General features: G+C 35.0%; 1 protein-coding gene across 3 annotated transcripts in view; it reads right to left on the bottom strand.

Annotated features, from left to right (window-relative positions):
* Positions 1-24,611, bottom strand: part of LOC118762493 — a 71,604-nt gene that overhangs the window by 11,335 nt on the left and 35,658 nt on the right. For 2 of the 3 annotated variants that reach the window (XM_036501107.1, XM_036501110.1), the window contains exons 10-16: positions 21,030-21,992; positions 16,042-17,942; positions 14,196-14,346; positions 12,460-12,648; positions 9,223-9,334; positions 2,570-2,649; positions 935-1,128 (exon numbers count right to left, since the gene is read on the bottom strand). In XM_036501107.1, coding sequence (XP_036357000.1) covers positions 935-1,128; positions 2,570-2,649; positions 9,223-9,334; positions 12,460-12,648; positions 14,196-14,346; positions 16,042-17,942; positions 21,030-21,992 — 3,590 coding nt within the window. Of the gene's footprint in view, positions 1-934; positions 1,129-2,569; positions 2,650-9,222; positions 9,335-12,459; positions 12,649-14,195; positions 14,347-16,041; positions 17,943-21,029; positions 21,993-24,611 lie in introns of those variants that run through there. The other variant, XM_036501114.1, reaches the window with a different exon arrangement.

Here is a 24,611-nt window from a genome sequence, read left to right as displayed (position 1 = left end):
ATATATATATACGACAGGCTTCTTTCAGTTTCCGACTACCAAATCCAATCAAAAGGCTTTGGTTGGCTCAAGGCTATAGTAGAAGGCACTTGCCCAAGGTGCCACGTAGTTAGATTGAACCCAGAACTATGTGCTTGGGAAACAAGCTTCTTACCACACAGCTGTGCCTGTGCCTATAAATCATGAGGCTTTGGTTAAATAATTATAAGCATCACTTTTTATTATTTCCAAACTCATATACTTTATTTCATGCTTGTACTTTGAAGGTGCAGGTGTGGTTGTGTGGTAAGAAGCTTCCATCCCAACCATATGGTTCCAGGTTCAGTCTTACTGCATGGCACCTTGGGCAAGTGCCTTGGGCTGACCAAAGTCTTGTGAGTAGATTTGCTAGACAGAAACTGAAAGAAGCCCCTCGTATATATGTATATACATATATCTGTGTGTCTGTGTTTGTCCCTCACCACTGCTTGACAACCGGTGTTGGTGTTTATCTCCCAGTAACTTAGCAGTTTCGCAAGAGAGATCGATAGAATAAGTACCAGGCTTCAAAAAAGTACTGGGGTCAATTCATTTGACTGAGAATTCTTCAAGGCAGTGCCCCAGCATAGTTGCAGTCTATTGACTGAATCAAGTAAAGGATAAAAGATAAAGCTTTGAAAAGAAGTTTTTAACTTAAAATATCAAGGTTAATTAAATATTTTGAAGGTAACATTTTAATATCTTTGTTAATTTTTATCTTTACCATTCTATTTTTATTGCTACTGCCTTCAATAACATACACATATGTCAAATATGTCATATCAGTATTAGTAAGTTTTCTTTCAATTTTAGTACAGAGTGGTTAGCAGCGAGAAAAAAACATCTTTGCTAACATAAAAAAATGAATGTAAAACTGTAAAAACAATGATAAACTGTGTAAATGAACATGACGCACTTTAATACTTCACTTGCAGTTGGCCTTTCATCAGGAATTGCTGATAACATCATTGTTATAATGTCACTTGCTTCCAAACTTAGGTTGCATAACTGCTTTTCATGCAAAATGATATTGAGTGGTATTTCTGAAGAAGATTTACCAAATGGGTGATGGCCTCCACTCAGTATGAAATAAGCAACCATACCAGCAACCTACAGAACAAAATAACAGTTGTAATTCTTGGATAAATTTTATTGTTTGTGCATGTTTGTGTTTCTGTGTGATTTTGTATAAGTGCATCTGTGTGTATATATTGGATGCTTGTGTACATGTCTGAGATACATTAATCAATTATTTAGGGTAATATTAATGTCTAATAGACAAGATGGAAGTCAACATTTTAATTTAGTAAGTTCACAAATAATTGATATAGCTTCAGAAGCTGGATACTTGGCTCTTTCTGAAGGAGTTATGCAGAATTTTTGCACTAAACTATCTTAGAGTTTCTAAAGATGTACACATTTTTAAAAGATTAAAACACACACTCATTGGATTAAGCATATTCAAACATGATAGGGCTCTATGCAATCTGAGCAAACAAGGGGATTTACACAAAATTTAAGACAACAAAGGAACGGATAAATAGTTTAAGCCAAATCTTCACTATTTTTTACCACTTAGGGAAAAGCAGCAGCCATGATCATTTTTGTTTTCAGGTCTTCTAAAACTGATAAGAAGAAGGAAAGAAGTTAGCCTCCAACTAGAGATCTGGTTTAAATTATTGCAACAGATTAAACTCTTTTAAAGGCACCAAGGAGTGGCATTAAACCAGATAATAGATTAACTCCACTCAAAAAGATAAAGACACAGGGAATAATGTTGTCCTAGATATGCAAAAAAAAAAAAAAAAAAAAAAGTAAGATGGTCATGGTCACAGCAGGAACATTTTTGAGCTGGTCATTCCAGTGCATTGTTCAAGAAAAAGTTGCTTGCAATAGGCTGACATCTTATACACTGGAAGATTTATCTCATCTACTTAATGTGAGCAACAGAAACCAAAGATAAACAGAAGTCTAGCTGTTATTGTTCATTTCCAAGTTAGATTTGGTTAAGCAAATCTACAATCAAATGCATTCCAGTTGTGACCAGCTGATCTCTTTTTTTTATAAGTATCAGTATAAGTATCATTGTCTAATTTCTCCTGTTTCTAAGACAGTAAGGTGTGGTTTGAAGGAAATTTATCTGCTGTTTCTAACAGATAAAGTGACTGTGTAGAGGATCACTAGTTATCTACTGAGTTCAATGAAAGGATATATGAAAAGTATTATGTCATATGCTTTGTTAATAAATCAATATGGAAACATAAATTCACCAATTATTTCTGCCTGATTGATAATTAGCTGATAACTCATGTTAAGCAAGGAAAAATATGAAATCTTATAATTGAAATCTGTAAAAGCCATAAACATCAGGATATCTTATTTCCCTTTGTCAAATTTCTAATACCTAATCAAAATCAATGATCATTAATATAACTCCCAAAGACTTATTTTCCTTATCTAATTAAAACTTTGTGATATATTTTCATAAGCAATATGGTTTACTAAGGAAAGAGAATTACTATGAAAGCCATTATATTGGGTTGTTACTCACCTGTATATCAGATTTTATTGAAAACTTTTGGCCATCACATGATCGAAGAAATTCTGATGGTTGCCAGCATTTCTGACTATCTTGAATAGACAATACAATGCAAGCTATAAATTGTAATATAACCAACAGGTTGATTTTCATCATATTAGAAAATGAAGACCTTTTCAGTGAGAGGTATCAAACATCTTGAATGATACCCACAAAGCACTCAGTAATTAATTCCTTTACTAAAGCAGATTGCTGAATTAAGATATAGTATTTCTCAATGCTTCTAAGTTAGTTGACATTTCTTTGCTCTGTTTATGTATGGTATGATGTGTTGACTATTTTATACAAAAGTGCTCCACACACAAGTCCACCGGTTTTCAAACATGTTCTAAGAAAGCTTTGATATGCCTTTTCTCTGTTCCCTGTAGTGCACTAGACATGTGGTTGAGGAAATAGCTCTTGAAGCTACCTTTGCACATAATATAACATTTCTCCAGTTTTATGCCATCTATAAGATATTACCATCACTTTATGTACAAGTTTTGTTTAAGCAGTTGCTGTTTAGTGAGCAATATGGCCTAACTCTGAAACTCTGAGATCCAGTTTCTGATGTTCCATTTTAGTTAGTCCTTTAGAGATTGTTCTTTATAATACTAATGGAGTTCCTTGAACAGCTTTAACTAACTTTGATATTGTTCTTGTTAAACAGCATGTGGTACTTGTGGTTAGCTGGGAAGTGCTCCCTGATTAACACTAGTAAGTTTTTATCTACATTAATTACTACATTCATGCAAAAAGATGGGTTAAACCAGATGATACTACTCCTACAGTTTTTGTACTGTTTCTTTTGCCTCAATATGCAATTAAATCTTTCTTTAAATCCACTTTTTTCTGGTTCATTATTGTAATAGTGGGCAGCTTTGTTGAAAGTGAGCCCAGTTGTGAATATGCTAGATAGTCACCCAATTATATTGATAACATGTTTTTTATTATATTTGCATGCTGGAGAGTGGTAAAGTTTTTGCTAACACCAATCAGATTCTTGATGGCTTTCTATGAGAAAGTATAGAAAATTAACTCTAAAATAGGTGGTGGTATACTGTAAGTTTTAGGTTAAACTCTTAAAAAGTGTTTATTAAGTATTCCTAAATATATTCACTGTACAAACTTACAAATACAATATAACACAAGCTCCCGTACAGTTGAACACTTTTAGCAAACAAAATAGCAAGTTGACCAATAAAACAAGGCTTAAGAATATCCTAATATTTTTAAATGAAGAACTACAGAATGTGGCTAAGAGAAAAAAGCAAAGGATTTTTTCTTCTACTGCCACATGCAGAGTGAAAAAGATTATACTTTCTCTAGATTTGCTACTTTCTAGAGTCAAACTTATACATTGTCTATTGTAATATAATTATCAGTTCTAGGAGGTTCTATCTGTTGAAATTGTGAAATATACTTGTTGATATCATCATCATCATCGTTTAACGTCCGCTTTCCATGCTGGCATGGGTTAGACGGTTTGATTGAGGACTAGTGAGCCAGAGGCTACACCAGAAACAATCTGGTCTGGCAAAGTTTCTACAGCTGGATGCCCTTCCTAACACCAACCACTCTGAGAGTGTAGAGGGTGCTTTTATGTGCCACTGGCACGAGGGTCAGTCAAGCAGTTCTGGCAATGACCACACTTTAAAGCTGTTTTTATGTGCTACCTGCACAGGAGCCAGTCTGGTGGCACTGGCAACCACCATGATCGAATGTTGTTTTTCACGTGCCATTGGCAATGATCATGCTCGAATGGTGCTTTTCATATGTCACCGGCACAGGAGCCAATCCATGGCCCTATCAATGATCACACTCGGATGTGCTTTTAACGTTCCACTGGCACAAGCGCTAATCAGGCGGAACTGTCATTGGCCACATCAGTGATTTTGGTTTGTTTACACTTGCCTCAATAGGTCTTTGCAAGCAAAGTTCATTGTCCAGTGAATGAGGAGTACTCATAAGAGGGCCAGTTACACCCCATGTTCGGATGTGCTTTTAACATTCAACTGACATGAGTGCCAATCAGGCAGTACTGTCGTCAGCCACATTAGCAATTTTGATTTCACTTGCCTCAATAGGTCTTCACAAGCAAGGTTTATTGTCCAATGAATGAGGGGTATTCATAAATGGGCAGGTTACATCCACTAGCATAGGCCACTTGGTCTCACTTGGCTTGTCGGGTCTTCTCAAGCACAGCATATCTCCAAAGGTCCCAGTCACTAGTCATTGCCTAGGTAAGGCCCAATGTTTGAAGGTCGTGCTTCACCACCTCATCCCAGGTTTTCCTGGATCTACCTCCTCCACAGGTTCCTTCAACTGCCAGGGTGTGACACTTTTCCACACAGCTGTCCTCATTTATTCGCAACACATGACCATACCAGCGCAATCGTCTCTCTTGCACACCACATCTGATGCTCCTTAAATCCAACTTTTCTCTCAGGGCACTTACACTCTGTCGTGTATGCACACTGACATTACACATCCAGCGGAGCATATAAAATTTTTTCTTTTTTATATATCAAGAGGATGTGAAATTAGAGTCATCTTAATGTACATTAATTTCTCATCAACCAATTTAATATTGAGACATTCATATTCTCTTGCAGCAAGTTTGGTTAGCATAAAAAGAATTTGCAATACATTTTCAATACCAAAGAGAAAAAGGTTGACTGAACTTTCAACCATGCATAAAGCCATCTCTAAAGAAAGGTGAGTGATGGTGCATTGGTGAGCAAATACATGAACGCACAGATGGTAACATCGAACAGATCCTGTCAGTGATTTATTTTATAGCATGTAAACAGATGGTGGGTTGGATTATAGATGTAAGTGCCAGTCAATACTATTATGATACAACAACATTGGAAAAGCATGAGATTACCTTAAGTAAATGAAAAAGAAATGTACCATAAAAAGATTTAAAAATCTAAATCTACTCAATAGGAAAATATTACTGCACAGCTGCTGCTGCTGCTGCTACTACTACTACTACTACTACTACTACTACTACTACTACTACTACTACTACTACTACTACTACTACTACTACTAATAATAATAATAATAATAATAATAATAATAATAATAATAATAATGATAATACAAACACCAACATAGTTTTACTTTTGTTGGTGGTGGTTAACTTATTCTTTGTAGCGTTGTTGAATAGCTTCCGTCAATTCTACTTGAGTAAACCTACAGTCAACTGAATAACCCAGAATTCTACAAAACCAGATAATGCTATTCAGTGTCATCAGGGGACAAGTTATATGTGTCATTACGTGCTATCTCACTGTGTAGTGATCAGTATGACAGTCTAATATTTGAAGCAAATTACACAAAAGAACCTCAGTTGTCACAGTCTGCTGTGACACCTTCCTGAATTACAATTCAGAAAGATGTCAGCATTGAACTTGTCATCATTTAATGTTGGTCTTCTATGTGCTGGCATGGTTTGGATGGTTTGACAGGAGCTGGTCAGCCAGAGAGCTGCACCAGGTTCTATTCTCTGCTTTGGCATGGTTTCTACAGCTAGACGCCCTCTCTAATGCCAACCACTTTACAGAGTGTACTGGATGTTTTTTATACGAGACCAGCACAGATGCTTTTTACATAACACTGACACCACTAGGGTTGCCAAGTGACCTGCAAGAAGATCTCTCAACTGGGAGAGGGAGTGGAACTGCAGAAAGTAGCTTTCTGCTAAGTGGGAGGTTAGATTACAACAGAGAGATAGAGATGAGCTCCTTACTGTAGAGGAAATTCTTAGCTACCCCAGTAGGAAAAGAGAGGAGGCAGGAGAGACAGAGTTAGAGAGAAAGCTAGACAGTCTGGGTGAGAAAGAAAGAGAGAAATAAATGGTATTGGAGAGGTATTGCTACCTTGGGTAGCAATGGTTGGGAGTATATGTGGCACAGAGGGGATGTTTCATAAGACCTTATCTTCTAAAGCACAGCGAATTGCCAGAAGTCTCAGCCCCTTGTCATCTCCTCTGTAAAGTTCAACATCCAAAGACTGTTTCTCACCACTTTGCCCCACATCTTCTTTGGGCTACCTTACCCACAAATTCCCACTACAATTAGAGATCAGCACTTCCTTATGCAACTGTCCATGTCCATATGCATCACATGGCTATACCAGCACATACTACATCTGATGCCTCATACACTCAATTTTCCTCTTAGAACACTAACACTCTCTCATACATTGCACATCCAGCAGAGCATGCTGGCTTCATTTCTTTCAAGTCTTTGCATGTCCTCTGCAGTCACAGCCCATGTTTCAATGCCATGTAGCATAGCTGTCCAGACACAGGTATCATACAATCTTCCTTTCACTGAGGGAGAGGCCCTTTGTTACTAATGAAGGTAGTAGATCTCTGAATTTCACTCATCCTATTTTTATTCTAGCAATTATGTGTTCAGAGCATCCTCATCCACTGCTAACATTGTTGTTTAGGTAACAGAAGCTACATACTACTTCTAAGTATCTACACACACATTTGACAAAGTCTTTGTCCTGCACATTTTTAGTGTTTGTTGCATTTACATTCCTGCCACACACAAAGACTACTTTCTTTGTTAACTTTCCTGCACCTCTTATGTGTCCATAGCTTGTCCTGGGTACACCATATGGAATTTCTACCTACACCTTTTCTACATACTGAGCTGAGCCATTTCAGTGAAGGGATTAGTAATTGATTACTTTCCTACATACTGGGACTTTGGTCTACTTTCCCACATACTGGAACTTTAAATTTACTCTAAGACCCTTTGATTCCAAATGTTGCTTCCACACATGAAATTTCTTTTCTAATTTTTGTAGGGATTCAGCTATAAGAACAAGGAGCTCCCAAGAGCAACCAGTCTTAGATTCCAGTTATGGAATATGATAAACAAGAGGGGGCTGAGAACTGTTCCTTGATGAACTCCTACCTGTGCATTAAATTCGCTGTTATACTCATTGTTGACATTCACCTTACTGACAGCATCCTTGCACATGGTTTGGATGGCTTTCACCAACCACTCATCTATCTCTAGCTTCTGCATTGATCACCACATTAGGAAGCAGGGGACCATCAATGGCCTTCTCCATGTCTACAAAATCCAAGTACAAAGATTTACCTTTTTGCTAAATGCCTTACTAAAATAGTATCACTAGTGCTTCTCCTGGCACAAAACCAAACTACATCTCATCTAGGTTAACTCTCTTCCAAATTAGTTGAGTTATGAGCCCGTGTAACTTTCATCACCTACTCCAACAATTTGATGCCTATGTAATCATTTCTGTCTAAGGCATCACCTTTACCTTTGTAGCTGTTGACAATAATACCGCTACACCAGTCATTGGGTGTGACTCCCTCATTGACCTGATTCACTATATGGATGACTAGATTATATCCCACTCTGCCAGATATTTTAAGCATTTCAGAGGCAATTCCCTGTCTTCATGCCTTTAGTTATTTTATCTACCAAGCTACTGTCAATTTGGATAGCTGGTCCCTCTGTTGGGTCCACATTAGGTAGACTTTCCCCTCATGCATTCTCCATATTTAGCAACCTTCCATAGCAGCACTTCAAAGTCTCTTTGCAGAATCACAAACTGCATGTGTACAATCATCTATGCGAACACACTTCACTCCTACAATATCATGATTTTCTCTGACACACTGTCTTGCAATCCAAAACACCACAAGCCTCTGGTCCTCATGCTGCAGAATATTGACAAATTTCTTCCTTTCTGCTTCTTCCTTAGCTCAATAAACCTTCTCTTTTTCCTTCTAGCTATCTGATATAGTTTTCTGCTGCTACCACTCTTTCAGTCCTTCCAGGCTTGTTTCTTCACTCTAATAGCCATGTCTACTACCTCCACTACCATGTCACCCTAGGTCCGGTTGGAACTTTGCACCATCTACAAATTTGGTCAGTGACCCTCATTAAGTTTTCTTATAGGAACTTCAATTGTACCCTATGCTATATGTCACTCTTTCCTCCTCCTTCTCGTCAAATGCTTCAATTAGAACATTTCTAAATCTCTGACTATTCAGAGGGTCCTTAAGCTTCCTAACAATACTTTTCAAGACCAATTTGCTTCTTGGAATCCTTCTAGCCTGCAGTCTTAAGTCACTAACAACTAACTTATACTGAGGAATGCACTCTTCACCAAGGAAGGTCTTTGCATTTATAAGTAACCAACTTTCCCACTTTGTAGTGAGAATGTAGCTTGTACTCCCACCAAATTGATAGGTGTCTAGATTCTAGGCTGGTTTCTGGAAGTTAGTGTTGCAGATCATTAGGTCATTTGCATCACAGAACTCCAGAGGCCTAGTTCCTTCCTCATTGCAGGAACCAACTCCATAGCCTCCATGCACACCATAGAAGCCACCTAGGTGCTGTCCAGCATGAGATTACTGTCATTTGTCAAAGAGGTAGTCTGTACAAAAATAATGGAAGAATAAACAAACAGAATTAGTATAAAACATTAATACAAAATACTACAGAAATTTTAACTCATTAATTTATGCCATAGCTCATTTCAGATATTTAGATATTGTTAAATGGTTCTGTGACTAACATTTACTAAGTGCTTTCACAAAAAACAGTTCTAATGAAACATACCAGACATGAAGAAATTACAGTTCTGACAGTCAGGTCCATGAATCCATGAAGAATGAAAGCCATAATTGCTCAGAAGAAGTTTCCCATATACAGTTATGAGAATATTTTTGGGCTGAAATATTATGAAAATGTTCAGTTTTAACTCATTATTATTCAAAAACAATTTTAAAGAGGGAAAAACAACAGTGATAGGTTTGTGTATCCTGAATTTTTTAAAGTAAGTACACTACCCTTTCATGTTGTAAGACATGCAGTGTTTTAGAGTTGGATACTGTTCTTGATATCAAACTAAAAGGTTGGCAGCTTTAATACCTAGTTCAAGCTATTTCTGTTTTTTTTTATGCCACTAGAACTAAAATGCCTGTTATTAGGTTGTTCCAAAAATAATGGCCACTTGAAGTGTTGTGTTTTCAAACGCAATTTTATCGTAGTATTTTAATTATGTTTTAGTTGAATTTCGACATACTTAATAATTGATGTATGCTCCTTAATAATTTTCTACTTATTTCAAACAGAAAACATTCTCGAAGCATAGATGTCCTTAATTATGAACATGACAAAAAAGGACCTTCGCTTACTTTTCTTGCATTAGTTCAAGATTGGGCATAATGCCTCCCAAACTGCTGCCAATATCAACAAAGAATGGGGAGAGGGGTCCACAATTGATCACAGAGTATGAAGGTGGTTTCAGAAATTCCGTAGTGGTGATGAAAGCCTTGAAGATGAAGGTATAGGATGGTCATGCAGTCTTGACAATGAACAATTGAAAGCAATTGTTGAACAAAACCCACATCAAAGTGTCAGAGAAATGTTTCAGGCACTTGGTGTCAGTATTGCAATGGTCTCACACAATCTGCAGAAGATTGGTAAGGTGAAAAAGCATGATAAATGGGTAATGCATGAGCTCAAGGAAAATCAAAAAGTTCAGCGTTTTGAAGTGTTCTCGGTGCTCTTTCTGTGAAACAACAATGATCCTTTTCTTGACCGAATAGTCACTTGTGACAACAAGTGGATCCTTTATGATAATCGCAAACGGTCAGGTCAATGGCTTGATCATGATGAGCCTCACAAACATTTCCTGAAGCCAAAGTTGCATCAGCAAAAGATTATGGTGACTGTCTGATGGTCTGCAATTGGTGTTGTCCATTACAGCTTTCTGGAAGCCAATTAGAGCAATACAGTAGAGGTTTACTGCAATCAACTCACTGAAATGCATGCTCACTTGCAAAAAATGAGACCTGCATTGATGAATCTGTGTTGCCCAATTCTGTTCCACGATAAAGCAAAGCCACATGTTGCAAGAATGACACTGCAGAAACTCACAGACTTGGGATATGAGACTTTACCACATCCTCCATATTCTCCTGATCTTTCACCAACTGACTACTGTTTTTTAAAGCATTTAAACACATTTTTAAGTGATAAAACTTTCAGGTCCAAACCAGAGGTGGAATAATCTTTCAAAGATTTCTTAGCTTCAAAGCCAGTAAGTTTTTATCAACGATGCATAAATAATCTCGTTGATTGATGGCAGAGATGCATAGATGTTCACGGCTCATACTTTGACTAATCAAAACATTTCTATTGTTAATTTTTCTAGAATAAGATTATGCTTCTGAAATCAGCCATTATTTTCAGAACAGCCTAATAAATAGAGGGTTCTAGTGTCTCAAGCAAGGTACTTATTTTAACTATTCAATTTTCATGCATTCTTATCCATTAGTTTCACTTAAATCAACTGAAAAAGAAAAAAAAAACACTTCTCCTCCTTGTGTCATTCATTGTCTCCCACCTCACACTCTATTGACACATTTTCCAAACCTGAAAATATGTTCAAAACCATTTCCCCAGAACTAAACCCCTTTGACACACCCTTCCAACTCAAATATTACCTACAAGTTTCACTTCATACTGTTACAAGTTAGTGTCTTAATTTCTACCAGTCCCCATCCCAAGTCTTTAAGTCTGGTTGTGATGATATTATAACATATAGAGTACATTGTCCAAATCCATTTATCAAAGACCATACTTCACTGTCACTATATCCAACTCAGTATTGGAAGTAAATAAATTACTTGTCAATGTTTATCATACTGTTGCCTACAGCAGTGAGTTTTGTCTTATCCTTCTACAGTCAGATAATTTAGGATAATTTGAAAATTAAATATCTCTAGCATGGATACAATGTAGCATTAGCGATAGGACATGAACCACCAACCTTTCAATTATGTGACTGGTACTTACCTGACTGATTTTACTTTCTGCAACCTGAACCAGAATATTGATGATAATAGTAGTTTCAGAATAATGACGGTAAATGTCATTCATAATTTTATTTAGGTGATAGGTTCTTGACAAAAAAATTCAAATCTTTGGGTTTAAGTCAAATCTCAGATTTAGTTATTTACCCTATTCTCTCAAAAGAGACCAGGCACTTACTTATAAATAAGAAGTCATCTACTGAACACTGTATGTAAGAAGAAATTCTTTATTGAAATTTCCCTGGTAGACAAAGAACTCTGATGTAATTGTTAGCAACTCCCAAAGAGAAGGGGAGATACGTGCACAAAAAAAAATTGATTTCTCAAAGTTAATTTTAATGTTTAGGAATAAAGGTATGATCTGTCTTTGCAAGCAAGAGACAATTATGAACATTCTTTGGTATATTAGACATCATCAGCATAGTAAAGTCTACTGAAGCCTGCTATTATCAGCTGGTGATAATACTATAAATGTTGTTTCTTCACATTTGAAAGCCGATATGATTGGTCTCCATTTGATGAATATATCTCATAACAAAGATGAAATAGTTAACTATCACACTAACTGATTATTAAGGTATTGTTGGAAATATTGAAAGGATGATTACAGTCATTCATCATATATTTGAAAGTATTATTATCAATAGAGGATGGGGACAGTGTCAATGAAAATGTTGACTGACTAAAGAAGGATTCTAGGTTTTCCATAAATAAATCAGATACATTACAGATTGTCACAAACTTTATACTGAACATACTCCAACAAAGTTTAACATCAGGAACAACAGTGCACAGAATACTAAATCAGCTTGTTTAAACTTTGAACATCTTCATTGATGATGATTGTGATGATGATGACAATGATGATGCTGGATATGCTGCTGTTGATAATGGCAATAACAATGATGATGAGGAGGAAGAGGAGAAAGGAGGAGAGGAGGGGGGAACTTGGCCAAAATTCTGCAATAGTGATTACCTCAAGTCGACCATGTACAATATTATTGTCATGCAAATATTTCAGACTGCTGACCATGTGCCAGAAGAGGTAAGAGGCCGTGTTGAGATCAAACCTATTGGAGAATTTTTTCCAATCAATGTATTCTTTCAGGTTGCATTCACACAGGTTCATAGTCGCCAGGAAGAATTTCTGGCCAACCATCACAGACTGAAATTAGAATAAACATCAATGAATTATAAATATGTCAAAGTAGAAGGCATTGTCATATAATCTTTTACTTTTTACTACAACCATACTGAATCACTGCTTTCAAGGTTTTAGTCAATTATATCAACCACAGTAGTTGCAAGCTGTTTCTGATTTTATTGACATCAGAAGGTTGAAAGGCAAAATAGACTAGGATGGGGGTCTGAACTCAGAAATAAAGCAACATGACCAAACACCACAAGTACTTTGTTTACTGCACTAACAATTCTATAAGCCACCATCCTATTATCTATATCATTCACTAATGTCCTCCTAAAATGTTTCTTCAAATCAGCTGACAGCAGAGAAACAAGAATTTGTGATTGCAAATAATTGGTATGATTTTTTAAAAAAATGTTTCATACCTTTGTTTTTGTTCTTTCCTATTTCTTTGAGTGATAGAGTTTTGGGGAATCAGGTTGCAATTGGCAGAGTTGTAAAAGTATCAGATTCAGTGTTTTGCACTATTTCTTGCAACTTCTCTGCACTTGGGAGTTAAAACTCCTCTGAAGTTAACTATCATTCTTACAGGATCAATAAAATAAGGTACCAGTTAAGTACTGAAGTCAAGGGTACTAAGTAAACTCCTCCTAAAATTTCAGGCCTTGTGCCTATGTTAGAAACATTCTTTTCTACTCTAGGCATGAGGCCCGAGATTTTTGGGGAGGGGGCCAGTCGATTAGATTGACCCCAGTATGCAACTGGTACTTAATTTATTGACCCCAAAAGGATGAAAGGCAAAGTCGACCTCGGCATAATTTGAACTTGGAACGTAAAGACGGATGAAACACAGCTAAGCATTTCGCCCGGTGTGCTAACGTTTCTGCTAGCTTGCCACCTTCCTATGTTAGAAACATTATTTGCTAATGGCTGTTGCCAGTGTCATGTAAATGGCACATAAAAAGCACCCATTACACTCTCAGAGTGGTTGGCATTAGGAAGGGTGTCCACTTGCTAAATCAGACTGGAACCTAGTGCAGCCCTCCAACTTACCAGTTCCAATCAAACCATCTAACCTATGCCAGCATGGAAAGATGATGTTCAATGATGATGTTGATTAACACTTTTGATACCAACCCACCTGACTTTGACCCTTATTCTATGATACAAATATCCTGGTTCGAAATGACCTAAATTAAAATCTTCCATCAAAATTTTATGTTAATTTATGTTCTTAACACTAGCTTAATAATGACAAAATTAATTTACTAAATTCTTCATTTTTTAAAAATTAACAGAAACAAAGACAGTGTATTTCAATAGAAGTAAGGGTTAACCTGACTGCAGATTGACTGTGGATTGTCAATGTAATTTGAACCATACTAACTTCATATTATTGTCACCCTAGACTTGCCAATGAGCTACAGAATTCTAAGGATTGAAGTTCAAAAAAAGAAGGCTTCTGATCATCTGTTTTTCTGCAAATTATGTAACAATACAAGCTGCTTTGATCAGTGAAATAAACTGAAAAATGAAGGGAAAATAGCTTATTAGAAATAAAATCTTACTTTATAATTCACCACAAACCTGGAATCCAGGCTTACTTGTGAAAGTTTCCTGAGGGCACCACACACTACAGGGCATTCATTTGCTCGATAAAGCTTGACAGCTAGCTCAGTTCCATCAGAGAGAAGTCCCACGACAACAAAATGATTTCCCCTGAAGTAATATAGAAATGAAAAAGTAATTAATTAAATTATACTATATAAATGTATGCTGTTCAACTTGAATCAGATTGGGAAAACTGGACAAAAACAAAAAGAAAAAATATATAACTCTAGCAAATCATTTGCTCAGTAAACAAACAACTAATTACAACAAAAGCTCTAAAAACAAAATATAACAAAACAAGAATTAAGAATAAAAACTGACAATAAAAATAGATTTAATAATATATCTGTGTATGTATATATATATATGTAAGCATTTGTGCAATGTCATGTAAAAACATCCAGCACATTCTGTAAAGTGGTTGGCATTAGGAAGGGCATCCAACCATAGAAACCATGCCAAATCAGACTGGAGTCTGGTGCATCCCCCAGCTTGCCAGCTCTGGTCACACCATCGAACCCATGCTAGCATGGACAACGGATGTTAAATGGTGATGAAGACGATGATGACCTCCATTTTAACAAGCTAGCATGAGCAGAGGAAATCTGAAAATTCAGACTTTCAAGTGAATCATCTGAACTAGGTACTTTCAATAGCATTAAATACAATTTTTTTTCAATAATAATTCTTTCCTATTTGAAAAGCAGAATCTTTTCTTTTTAGTTTGAATACAGACATGGGTAGCATTAAACTCAAATATCTAACCCTGCACACTAGGAGGCATTAAAAGCCAACCCTAAGATATAGTAACTAAATGCATGAAGTAAGACTATCTTCTTACACATAAATAGCACAAAGAAGACCATCACAAATTTTACAATTTGTGATGCACCCACCACTCCTATGTCTAGTCCACAAAATCTCAGCACTAATTACTTCATCTAATCTTTCCTCCTCAGAACTGCAATCCTCTCCTTTCCTACCATTTCTTTTCAAATCTCAAGTTCAAATAGAACATCAACTGCACTGACTTCACTAGTTTAGTTAAAGTCTGCAAAAGTCATAAATACCACACCTTCACAGACTAAATTAATTTTAAAATGCCATCTAATTAAACGCCTCATATTTATAACTTTATATACACTTACAAACTCAACACAGAAATTTCTTTCACATAATATGCATAGTTTGCATGTTAAATACTTCTATAAAAGATCAGGAAAGATTGTAGTAAAAAGTTAATGACTTGCCTTTTATCTTAAAATTGCTTCTGACTGATACATAATATTTTAGTTTTAGACATAGTTAATGTGCTATCTCAATGACTATAAATTCAGTATTTCTCATAATATATCTTTTATATATGATGTATCAATCAACTAGTTAACATTGATATGTCATTTATAAATTCCAACAGCCTTCTTGTGCATGTTACGCAAAAGTTATGGGTCCTGCCCCTCTTAATTGGACAAAATAAAATTTGTACTAAGAACTATACATCAAAATTATATTTCTGCTAGTTATCTATCCATATCTATGTAGTCTTGCTATGAAATTAGCATGGCAAGAATGACACTAAGAATAAATGCACATGGAGATGTTGCGATACATTTATTCATTTGTTTATAATCTATGCTGAAATGGCACGTTAATAATTATCTTGAAGCAGGAATGGTAACTATTTTCAGTAGAGTTGATTGAGGCAAGTAGAGTTGTATAGTTTAAGAAAAACATGCAGCCATACAGATAGTAGACTCCTAAATAAATTACTTAAGTATCACAAAAATATTGTCCATTGGTTACCTTACATTGATGTTATAGTTTCTGATATACAGTGGTAAAATAACATCTTCAACATAACACAGGTTTCTAGGGGAAAGCTGAAGTAGATGGTTCAGATGCTTTTGCCAACGTACAGACTTCTGGTGCTTTTCAAATGGAATAAAAGACTTCTTAATGTCACTGAATATTGTTGGTTGCTTTAAAAACATTGGAATGTTTAATTTTTGCTTCAAAGTGTTATCTTTATTGTCCTCTTTCATGGATGTCTTTGTTAAGTGGTAACTGATGTGATATCCTGTGGATACATTTGAAGAGAATATTTCCGGGAAATCAGACATGAGGCTGTCTTTTTCTTTCTGACTGAAATATGTCATGTAGTAAAAGGCATTGTGATTATAGACCAAGTCTCTGGTAATAGAGTTTTGACAAAGCTGTTGTAGATACTGACGCATCCATGTTAATTGTATATCTCGGAAGGCTGGGCTGCTTCTAACAGACGAGAGGTTAAGGCAAACTGGATCTTTACTAAATCTAGCCATATGATATCGTTTGGTCTCTGTTTTCTTCAGGCAAATTTCTTTATCACTTTCTGTGTATTGTTTAGGAGTTTTAAAAGAAAAAGCCCTTTCCATACTTTTTTCAATACTTTTAGATACTTTGTCATTCTTTTGCTCATACTTTTCATCACCTTTTTGTTGAACTGGAAGTAAAAGGTCTTGGAAGAAATGTGAATTTACTGACTGTGCCCTCTCTGCAAGTTTCAACTCTTTTGAAAGAGAATTGTTTGTAAAATCCTCTTTTTTCTGTCTAATTTTAAAATATTCTTTGTTATCAAGGTCATCATCTTCCATTTGTAAATAATTTTCTTTATTTGTTGAGATATCTTGAGATTTTGTTGCTGAATTTACAAATTCATGGTTTCTTGAAATGTGAACACTTTGTATATTTTGTGTGGTTGTGTAATTTGAAATAGATTCAACATCTGGCGTAACATCTAATTCTGCTGCATTATCTAACTCTTGTGTAACATCTAAATCTGGCATAGCACCTAAATCTGGTGCATCATCTAAGTCTTCTGTCACATCTAAATCTGATATAGTATCTATAACAGCTGTATCATCATCATCTGGTACATCTACATTTGGTGTAATACCTACATCTGGTTTAGTATCTGCATCTAGTGCAACATCTACATGTGTTGTTATAGCAACTGGTGTAACATCTACAAGTGTTGTTATAGCAACTGGTGTAACATCTACAAGTGTTGTTATAGCAACTGGTCTAACATCTACAAGTGTTGTTATAACATCTGGTGTAATATTTACATTTGGTTCAAAATTTACATCTGGTTTAAAATTTACATCTGTTCTATTTACATCTGGCTTGTTATCTACAGCTGGTGCATTATGAATGACTTGTGTGTGTTTTTTATCCAGAAAGACTTGTGTTTCTAGAGCATCTGATTTTTTTAATGTTTTATTTGGTAAAACTTGCCTAGGAGTTACAACTTTCATTACTTCTGGCCTATCTTTTTGGACATCAGTCTGTAAAGATTTCTTATTAATTCTAGCTGGTTTCCAGTCTTTCTCTGATTCAAAATGTATGGAAGGCATGAAAAATGGCAAACCTACATTAGATTCTTTACTTGGATTAGTAATATGAGTATTTGCCACTGAGGTTTCTGGTTTTGTTTCAAGTGATGCATAGTTGTTGTCGACCAAATTATCCTCACTTTTGCAATAAGATTCAATCTTAGCTATCAGTAATTCTTCAAGGCTTATTTTTCCTGTTTTATGTTGAGAATCGAAAACTGAGCTATATGTACAGTTAACGTTCTGTTTTGTAACCAAATTTGATTTGTTTTTCTTAGAAAAGTATGGATAAGGGGATGGCGTAGAATTTATAGAATTTCTCCTTCCACTCTATAAAAGAATAAATATTTTAATTTTAAAAAATACCAATAAATATGGAAATAAAAGATATGTTAAAAATTCAGTCTTAATCTTCCACACCAAGATTCCCTTATACATTTACATTTGGAGCTACTATACTGACAGAATGTTAGGTGAGATAGAATCTAACTAAGTTTATTATGCATTATAAAGGAAAGAATATGAAATAATTTCTTTTGTGTATATAAACAAGCTTATTGTTCAGTTCTATATTTAAGAGATGAGGAATTATGTATGTTATTTACATTTGACGGATATTTGTCCTCATCTTGTTTGTTGTTAACACAACATTTCAGCTGATATACCCTCCAGCCTTCTTCAGGTGTCTTGGGGGAAATTTCGAATCTGGGTTCTCATTCCTAAAATATTTTTCGATGTTATTATTATTAGTATTATTATTATTGTTCAGGACACTGCTTGGAATTGAACTTGGAATCTATGCCATATGCCCATGGTGATGACAACGACGAAAAATACCTTAGGAATAAGAACTCTGGTTCGAAATTTCTCCAAGACACCTGAAGAAGGCTGGAGGGTATATCAGCCAAAACGTTGTGTTAACAACAAACAAGATGAGGACAAATATCCGTTGAATGTAAAAATTTGTAAATAAGCTTATTTTTGCCATAAAAACAGGAAATATTTTTTTTGTATAAAAACAGGAAATATTTTCATTGTAAGACAAAAAGTAATGATGAAAGCTAATGAAATTTAACTGCAACTTGACTTTCCCAACCATTTGGTTCCAGGTTCAGTCTCACTGTGAGGCACCTTGGGCAGGTGTGTTCCACTATAGTCTCAGGCTAACCAAAGCCATGTGAATGGATTTGATAGACAGAAACTGAAAGCCCATCATATATATGTGTGTGTATGTGTTTGTCCCCCACCACTGCTTGACAACTAGTATTGGTGCATTAACATCCCTGTAACTTAGCAGTTTGGAGAAAGAGACTGAAAAAATAAGTACCAGACTTTAAAGAATAAAGTACTGGGGTTGATTCATCCAGCTAAAAATTCTTCCAGACAGTGCCTCAGTATGGCTGCAGTCTAATGAATGAAACAAGTAAAGGATGAATGGAAAATATTTATCTCAGAAAAGTGTGATTTATCCTATAGGGGTCAACTGATTAAAGTTTAATAATCATACATAGAATTTTTCAATGTGTGATTAACACTAGTGACTTTGGAAAGTAGGAAATGGGAGTTATAAGATTTCTGACATTAACCCAGAAGAGCTTTAGCAATATAAGTAATGAGACCAGCAGCAACTAAGATCTGAAAGTGACTTACATTAGTAGGATTCATCTTAGATTCTACAGAGCTTGCCTCAGTTAAAATACAGAAAAGTAGTGATGAATGAATTACGTGGGTTGAGCTTTGGAATATATAGGTAAAATTATTTTAGTACAGTGGAACTTCATATATTAAGAATTTGAGAAAATTTTATCTATATTATTGGTTTTTGATAGAAGCATGTTTTTTTGTGTTGTTTTTTCAGCAATTTCTAACATAGGCACATATTTGGATGGAGAAAATAGTGGATTAAACCAACCCCAGTGCTTTGCTGGAGCTATATTTCACTAATCAAAAAAAAAAAAATGACAGCAAAGTTCAACTCAGATTGATTTAACGTCTAACCCAGTCATATAGTCTTTTCTCTCTGCCTTTCAGTTATTGGGTACTACTGATAACCTCTGGCTAAGCCATTTACTTTACACTATATAACTAAAATAACTTTTGAAGTGACTAATGTCAGTGTGAGCATTTATTAAAAAATATAACAAAATTACTTTCACCTAGATGCAACACAATCTATTTCAACACATGATTTCAGACCAAATCTCAAATGAAAAATACCTAAGAATGCGAATCATTTTCTACCTTCAACTGCACCTAAGACCCTCTTCAGTCATGAATGACCAAGGGATGCACCTAGAAAGTTCCCCTCCAAGGCACAAGTCTGAGTAAGGTTGTTTATGGAAGACCAGCAGTGCCCATGTATACCAGCCTCTCCTCTCCATGCCATCAATATATATGCAAGGGAAAGGCAAAGGCCAATACAGCTTGGCATTAATGCTATCACAACTCATTTCAACAGCTGAGTGAATTGGAGCAATGTGAGATAAAGTGTCAAAAACACAACACACAACCTGATCTGGGAATTGAACTCACTACTGCAAGATTGTGAGCCTGATGCTCTAACCACTGAACGATGCACCTGATTAATAAATGGAAATAGATATCTCTGATTCTTTTACTTTGTTAATTAGCAAGAAGTTTAGTTAATCTATTCTCTGATATAATGCCATCCTTATTAATGTTTAGAAGCTGCTTATAATAAAGCTATTAAGAAACATTAATTAATTATGACATGACTTTTCTTGCATTTTGTTTATGTATAACATTCCCTAACTAAATAGGTTTAGGCTATTTGTTACTCACTGTCTTAGTTCATGATATAAGTGAAATAGCATTAGCTCTCCCTCTTAATATAACATGAAAGCACAGATAAAAATGGCAGATATTTTTATGACTTTTCTTGTATTCATAATCAAGGCTGTCTGGTTAAAACATCTGCTTTGCAATTACACAGTTCATCTCAAGCCTTAAATCTTGTGAGTGAAATTGAGAAAACAGATACTATATCTGTTCATGGGTGTGGACTAAATCCATCACTTGGTTTAACACCACCTGACTCCTAAGTGCCATTAGCACAATACATGCTGTTGCAAGCATTTTTGTTACAGTTCCCAGTCTGAATCCGCAAAGTCATGTTTTCTTCTTTTTTTTCTAATCAGTCATGCAGACGGTCAAACAGTCATAGGCACAGCTCTTTGTCCTCTGTCATACACCTTTCTTTAATTATGCTTTTGTGGTTAGGAGGGCCTGCAAAGGTTATGGACAGTACTTCCCTCTCCTTAAATTTATTTTATAAATAGATAAATAAAATGGACACCACATAAAAGACATTTTGTAGAGAACATAAAGGTTAGCAATAAAGTCATAACTAAAAACATATCCTATGTTTGGAAATAATTCACAAAATGTTATACATACCACAGGTTTTGCTTTGTACTTTTCAGGAGATTCTGAAGAAGAAGGGACTTGTGTTGCCTGAATTTTTTGTTTATTTAAATCTTGGGGTATATTTGTAGAATAAGTAGGACAAAGAAAATTTTTTCTTGGAGTAATTTTATCACTTTCCACAGGTATGTTGCGATTTTCTGAAGTAGCATTTAAAGCAGTTTTATTATTCTGAGTCCTAAAATTGGACCCTAAAGTACTGTCTACTTTAACTGCCCCTTCATTTACATAATGTTTTGTAATTGGATAACTTGAAGATTTTCTGGAATTATTATCTATTTTTTCAGGAATTTTTACTTCTGTTTTCATTCCATGTTTGGTTCGATTTTCATATTTACAAGTAGATTTCTTGGCAACCACTGTTGTCCACTGTGCACCTAAATCTTCATCTATTGAATAGCAATCTCTATTTACATTTGTATTGTGTTCCACTTCATTGTAAGATTTAGAAAGCAAATCTTCAGAGACAGTTTTTTTACTTTCAACTGATTTTTCACAAATAGTGTCCAAACTATTTCCATTTGGAGATGGAAATACATCATGTGAGTTTTTAGACACTGAGTTCATAAGTAACATTTTTTTGCATGCTTTTCTGCTCAATTCAGTTGGTGACAAAAGTGACTGGTCAGATGTATTATCAACTCTGAGCTTTCCTAAATTCGAGTCATGCACTTCTTGCTCTACAGCTTTAAAAATAGAATCTGAAGAACCTTTATTTGTATTATTTGTCACAGCATCATTATTGGCCTCAGAGAGAGGATTTTCATATGCCTGTTGAGATTGTTGTGGGTGATGTTTTCTCTTTAATTGTTTCTTCACCAATTTCTTTTCTTTTTTTTTGTTCAACCGTATTTCATCACCCAACAGCTGTGCAATAGTCTCTTGTTGTTTTTCATATGCTATTGTATTGAAGTATTCTATAAAATGTGTCCAGATCTAAGAAAAAATTCACAAGAATTTCAAAATCAATTGGATTTTATCTATAAAGTGTGAAAGGAAATATACCAATGTAGAAAGACTTAAAAAGCATCTAATTTCTAGATAACGGTCATTTTTATAATAGCTTGTTTTGATAAAAGCACAAAACAAACTTTTGCAGGAAGGAAAACAGATATACAATGTTATCAAATCAATATATTGCTGGTGCTTACTTCACTGACCAAACAAATATAAAAAAACAAAGTAAATTCTTTTCTACTCTAGGCACAAGGCCCGAAATTTTGTGGGAGGGGGCTAGTCGATTAGAATGACCTCAGTATGCAACTGGTACTTAATTTATCGACCCTGAAAGGCAAAGTTGACCTCAGCAGAATTTGAACTCAGAATGTAAAGACAGACGAAATACCGCTAAGCATGTCGCCCGGCGTGCTAACATTTCTGCCAACTCACCACCTTAAAACAAAGTAAATTCTAATGGAATTTGAACTTGGATCCTATGACAAGACAAATTTAGCCTTGCCAAAAAGGCAGTACAATTATTGGAAAAAGTATTGATGGTTTAATAATTAATAGTCCTTGACCTCAGAAGAATGAAAGGCAAAGTTAACAACATTAAGATTTTAACTTAAAATGGTAAGGTCCATAACTAAATACTGGCACTACCATTTCTGCCAGCCTATTAATCATTATAAATTAAAAAATGGATCATTATGTAAATAAAACTCCATAAATTTCTAAGGGGAACATATAATCCATTTCATTGACTACAATGTTTGAGATATTGTATTGACCCTGGCAAGGTGAATATAGACACAATATAGACAGATGAATATCAATGCCATTAAACAGTTTATTATTATACCATTCTTATTAATTCTTTAGAGACTGAATAATGACAATAGATATGATTCATTCTTAAAAGTGACAAAGTTATACAAATGAATCAAACTAATGTATTAGTGGTACTTATTTTAGCAATAATGACAATATGGTAAAGACCATAGAAAATGCTATAATTTGTTGAAAGACTAGTTGACAAGTACAAAAGTGAAGTATGGCCTGCTCCAGCAACATGCTAATTGAAACAATGAAAGTCTTTGATAAGGTTTTCTGCCATTGCACTGCAAACCCTCAATTTGCACAAGAGCAGAGGAGGACAAGGAACATGAGATGCAGTACTAAGTAAGGCATCTTGATGCAGTGCACGATAGTCAGACATAGAAGTACAAATGGTCAAAACATTGATAACCATTTTTTTTCATGGGTTGGAGGTGGGGTCAGAGAGAAGAAGAAACTATAACTTGTAATGTTTTCCACAGACCTGCTCTGAATGTTTGTAAAAAAATAAACTTAGCAAAAGCACATATAGCCAAGTGGAGTACTGAACTGGATAACACCCAACTTGGCCTTTGTTTTTCTCTCAAGATTAGGCACAGTTTATCCAACAGGCTTCTATACAGTTTCCTTTGTCCCAAATTCATCCAACCATATATATAACATTAGCTATTTTGTAATGGCATAAATGTCACAGCTCTCATTTCCTCTTTCTGCAAGTGAAATAGGTTTACTACCTCATTGATAAATACTGGTATTTAAGAATTCTAAACCAGAGAAGATGTCTAACTCTTTCAGAGTTATTGAACAGATATTTTTTTTTAATATGGAGTTAAAACAATTGTTTTTATCTTTTCTCTCTGATTCAAAGGTCTTTGAATGTAAGAACAAAATTAATATTTCATAGTATCCATTACTTGTTAATCTTTTGGGATAAGACTCTCACCCAACATTGCCAGAGGCTTTCTCTAGTTATTGAAACAGGATACACTAAACATTATAATAAATGCAATTGAATATGATAATCTACAATAAATATCATGAATAAATATCAGTATGTGACAGTATAATGTCTATAAAATAATGCAATAAGCATGAAATCCATATAAATACTGTCAATCATATCCTGATTGTTATCCTGGCTATGATTACAGCTGCTCTAAAGCTAAGATAGATATTAGATTTAAAATCCAAATTAATTCAAATTGGGGCTAACTATAGGATTAAAATAGAGGCTAGAATTTAAATCATAATTATAGTTTTCTTTATTGCCATAATTTGTTTCTGAAAAATTTCAAAACATAAATGTGTTATTTGTTGAGGTTTGAACTTCATTCCAAACCTGAAGTTTTCAATACTCAACACATAGCCTTAATCTGTAATCAAATGTACTAACCTACAAATGAGTACACTGACATGTAACTACCAGCATAAACTTTGTTATTCAAAACTTAACTACTTTTCATTCCTTGAACAAGATCTTGCAGATAAATTGAGACCAATTTTAAGCAGTTGACTTAGCGGGTTTAACATTTTATTTTTTGATAAATCCTTGCTTGCTTAAAAATCTAATCCTCCTCTTTGTTTTTTCAGGTAAATAGTGAACTGATTCGACAACAGAAAGTCATGGAACAACAGAATCATTCCGCCCTTATTGTTTTAGTGCACACCAGGCACACTGCCAATAAAATTGTTAAGTTGATGAAACTTCCAAAAACAACAATTTATTGTCTGTATAAACATTCAACAATGCCATTGCCTCTTAACAGCCAAGGTCAAAGC

The sequence above is a fragment of the Octopus sinensis genome, linkage group LG1 (genome assembly GCF_006345805.1).
Source record: "Octopus sinensis linkage group LG1, ASM634580v1, whole genome shotgun sequence".
In the NCBI taxonomy this organism is placed as follows: domain Eukaryota; kingdom Metazoa; phylum Mollusca; class Cephalopoda; order Octopoda; family Octopodidae; genus Octopus; species Octopus sinensis.
Note: the sequence above shows the minus strand (reverse complement) of the source record. Positions and strands in the feature narration are given on the sequence as shown.